The following is a 2618-nucleotide window of genomic DNA, read 5'->3' on the forward strand; positions in this document are numbered from 1 at the left end:
ACCAGAGGACCTTCTTCCATATGTCTGGGGGTCTCCCTCATCTCACCAGAGGACCTTCTTCCATATGTCTGGGGGTCTCCCTCATCTCACCAGAGGACCTTCTTCCATATGTCTGGGGGTCTCCCACATCTCACCAGAGGACCTTCTTCCATATGTCTGGGGGTCTCCCACATCTCACCAGAGGACCTTCTTCCATATGTCTGGGGGTCTCCCTCATCTCAGCAGAGGACCTTCTTCCATATGTCTGGGGGTCTCCCTCATCTCACCAGAGGACCTTCTTCCATATGTCTGGGGGTCTCCCACATCTCACCAGAGGATCTTCTTCCATATGTCTGGGGGTCTCCCTCATCTGACCAGAGGACCTTCTTCCATATGTCTGGGGGTCTCCCTCATCTCACCAGAGGACCTTCTTCCATATGCCTGGGGGTCTCCCACATGCCTTTTGGTGAACAGTCAAGTTTTTTCTGTCCACCTTTCCATGTAATCTGCTCTGTGGGTTGTCCTCAGGAGAGACCCTCCAATCTCCGCAGCTCCCTCAGGGTTATCTTTGGTCTGATGGGAGGTTTGGTGGGGGCAGCCCCCCCTCTCTTGGCAGGTTTGTTGGGGTGTCATATTCTTTCCATGGTGCTCCATGCGATGGTCTTCAGATATCCCGACACTGATCTGTACTTCTTCTCCACAACGTTGTCCCTGACCTGTCTGGAGAGCTCCTCAGTCTTCATGGTGCCGCTTGCTTGGTGGTGTTGCAGACTCTGCGGCCCTTCAGAACAGGTGTATATACTGTATACTGAGGTCATGTGACACTTGGATTACACGCAGGTGTATATACTGAGGTCATGTGACACTTGGATTACACGCAGGTGTATATACTGAGGTCATGTGAAACTTGGATTAATAGAAAACATGCCAAGGGGGTGAATACTTATGCAAGCTACTGTCTATAATACACTGTGTGATCTCTTATAACACTATGTTTCAATATACAGAGTATGGCGTGTGTCATGTATAGTACATATAACCTTGTATGTGTTGTTCTATACAGAGTATGGCGTGTGTCATGTATGGTACATATAACCTCGTATGTGTTCTTCTATACAGAGTATGGCGTGTGTCATGTATGGTACATATAACCTTGTATGTGTTGTTCTATACAGAGTATGGCGTGTGCACCTCCTATATATTACATATAACACGGTGTGATGTCATACACGGAGTACATACGTGTGATCTGTGGTGTGTACAGGATTTGTATGTTTATATATTTTCTCATCCATTGAGGGACACAGGAAGCCGGAGACTGTTGGGTTATACTGCCACCTATAGGAGAACTGGACCCGGTATAACTCCTCCCACTCCCAGCATGCCTCAGTCTTCTGCTGGTGTCCCGGGATGACGGGCGTCTTTTGATATGTTGAACCATTTTTACCATCGGAGATTCCTGTAGAAGCTCCTGAGCTGGAATGTGGCCCTGGGGGCCCCAGGCTCTGCAGCGTGGGGTATTCCGGGCCAGAGTGTTCCGTATTAGCCGCAGTGCGCCCTCGCGGTGTCCAGAGCCGTAACCTCTGCGGGCCGAATGCTGTATGCCGGGGGCCACATCCTCCTGCCGGTGGCACCACAACCCGGCTGTCTCTGAATTCTGTGTCCCTCAATGAACCCCCGTTTTCCCAGCATGCCCTGCTCCCCCACTCCTCTCTTCACTCAGCTCCTCCCCCCGCGGATGCCGCGCTGACTCTGCGCACGTCAGGGTGAAAGGGTCTCCGGACCAGTTTTTGGCCCCTCCCCTTGCAGGGTGACTGTGTGTGGGTGGAGCTTGCTGTAGGTTGCCCTGCACATTACCGGGTGTGATCTCCTGTCATTTCCCTCTGTTATCAGGGCAGCTCTGGCCTCGGCCCACCAAGGACAGCCCCTCCCCACCACCCTGAGTGTCCTCCAGAACACGCCCCAAGTTCGGGGAATGCACACCATCATCAGGTGAGACCCCCCCTCCCCCCCCAACCCTGTGTGCTGGGAGTGGCCCCATTATCACCCTGTACTTACCTGATGTCCCCCATCTCCAGGAACAAAGACACCAACCGAGACGAGTTCATCTTCTACTCCAAACGCCTCATGCGTCTCCTCATCGAGCACGCCCTGTCCTTCCTGCCCCTCAATGTGAGTATGCCCCGCCCCCCTCATTGTACATGTCCTGGGTTGGTGCCGTGTCACGAGGAGTCCTCGCGGTCACATAACACTGAACGTTTCTCCTCCTCTCAGCTGGTGACGGTGGAGACTCCGCAGGGCACCTTGTATGACGGGAAGAGGTTCCATCGCCAGAGGGTGAGTGTGACAGAAATCTGCCGTGACCAACGATCACCCCCATAGGCCGCAACCTCGGGGGTAAGTCCTAGTACCGCCCCGGGGTCTGGCCAATCCCTTCACCTGTAGGTACCGCCCCGGGGTCTGGCCAATCCCTTCACCTGTAGGTACCGCCCCGGGGTCTGGCCAATCCCTTCACCTGTAGGTACCGCCCCGGGGTCTGGCCAATCCCTTCACCTGTAGGTACCGCCCCGGGGTCTGGCCAATCCCTTCACCTGTAGGTACCGCCCCGGGGTCTGGCCAATCCCTTCACCTGTAGGTAC

General features: G+C 54.3%; 1 protein-coding gene across 3 annotated transcripts in view; it reads left to right on the forward strand.

Moving 5' to 3' along the window:
* LOC108804079 (splicing factor, proline- and glutamine-rich-like) overlaps positions 1–2334 on the forward strand; it is a 6413-nt gene extending 4079 nt beyond the window's left edge. For all 3 annotated transcript variants that reach the window (XR_001942328.1, XR_001942329.1, XM_018575841.1), the window contains 3 exons: positions 1873–1971; positions 2058–2151; positions 2254–2334. Coding sequence is in view for 1 of the 3 variants with exons in the window: in XM_018575841.1 (XP_018431343.1) it covers positions 1873–1971; positions 2058–2151; positions 2254–2291 (231 nt within the window). In the remaining 2 variants the exon portion in view is untranslated. The remainder of the gene's footprint in view (positions 1–1872; positions 1972–2057; positions 2152–2253) is intronic.
* The last annotated feature ends 284 nt before the right edge of the window (positions 2335–2618 follow it).

This window comes from Nanorana parkeri, unplaced genomic scaffold, assembly GCF_000935625.1.
Source record: "Nanorana parkeri isolate BGI_ZX_2015 unplaced genomic scaffold, ASM93562v1 scaffold5055, whole genome shotgun sequence".
Classification (NCBI taxonomy): Eukaryota; Metazoa; Chordata; class Amphibia; order Anura; family Dicroglossidae; genus Nanorana; species Nanorana parkeri.